This window comes from Gavialis gangeticus, unplaced genomic scaffold (assembly GCF_001723915.1).
Source record: "Gavialis gangeticus isolate Ggan-Ray unplaced genomic scaffold, GavGan_comp1, whole genome shotgun sequence".
Classification (NCBI taxonomy): Eukaryota; Metazoa; Chordata; order Crocodylia; family Gavialidae; genus Gavialis; species Gavialis gangeticus.
Genome location: NW_017729027.1, coordinates 37,540,893 through 37,541,277, shown reverse-complemented (window position 1 = coordinate 37,541,277; position 385 = coordinate 37,540,893). Strand labels below are relative to the sequence as shown.

General features: G+C 48.1%; 1 protein-coding gene across 4 annotated transcripts in view; it reads left to right on the top strand.

Moving 5' to 3' along the window:
- FBXO9 (F-box protein 9) overlaps window positions 1-385 on the top strand; it is a 45,937-nt gene that overhangs the window by 38,649 nt on the left and 6,903 nt on the right. For all 4 annotated transcript variants that reach the window (XM_019520576.1, XM_019520578.1, XM_019520579.1 and 1 more), the window contains one exon: window positions 230-325. In XM_019520576.1, the coding sequence (XP_019376121.1) occupies window positions 230-325 (96 nt within the window). The remainder of the gene's footprint in view (window positions 1-229; window positions 326-385) is intronic.

The following is a 385-nucleotide window of genomic DNA, read 5'->3' as shown; positions in this document are numbered from 1 at the left end:
TGTGGAGCAGGGCGTGGGGGCTAGCAGCGGCCAGACACGGAGCAACAACCTCGCAGGGTGGTAGGGGGTGGCGGCGGCCACTGCGTGTGAGCTTCCCCCCACCCCGCCTTCAGCTGGCTGGCCGGAAATTCTAGTTAATAGAGTGTTCCAGATAGTAGAATGCCAGATAACAGGGATTTTAATTTACCTCTGTTCCCTAGATTTATATTGTACAACTGTGTTTTTGCAGATATATGAGATTCTTTCCAGATGGTCAAGTTATGATGCTAACAACTCCTGAAGATCCTCAATCAATTGTTCCTCGTTTACGGACTAAAAATACAAGGTGTGTTGAAGTTTCAGATCTGACTTCCTTTTTGCTTGAGTTTGCCTACTCAGCTGCCCA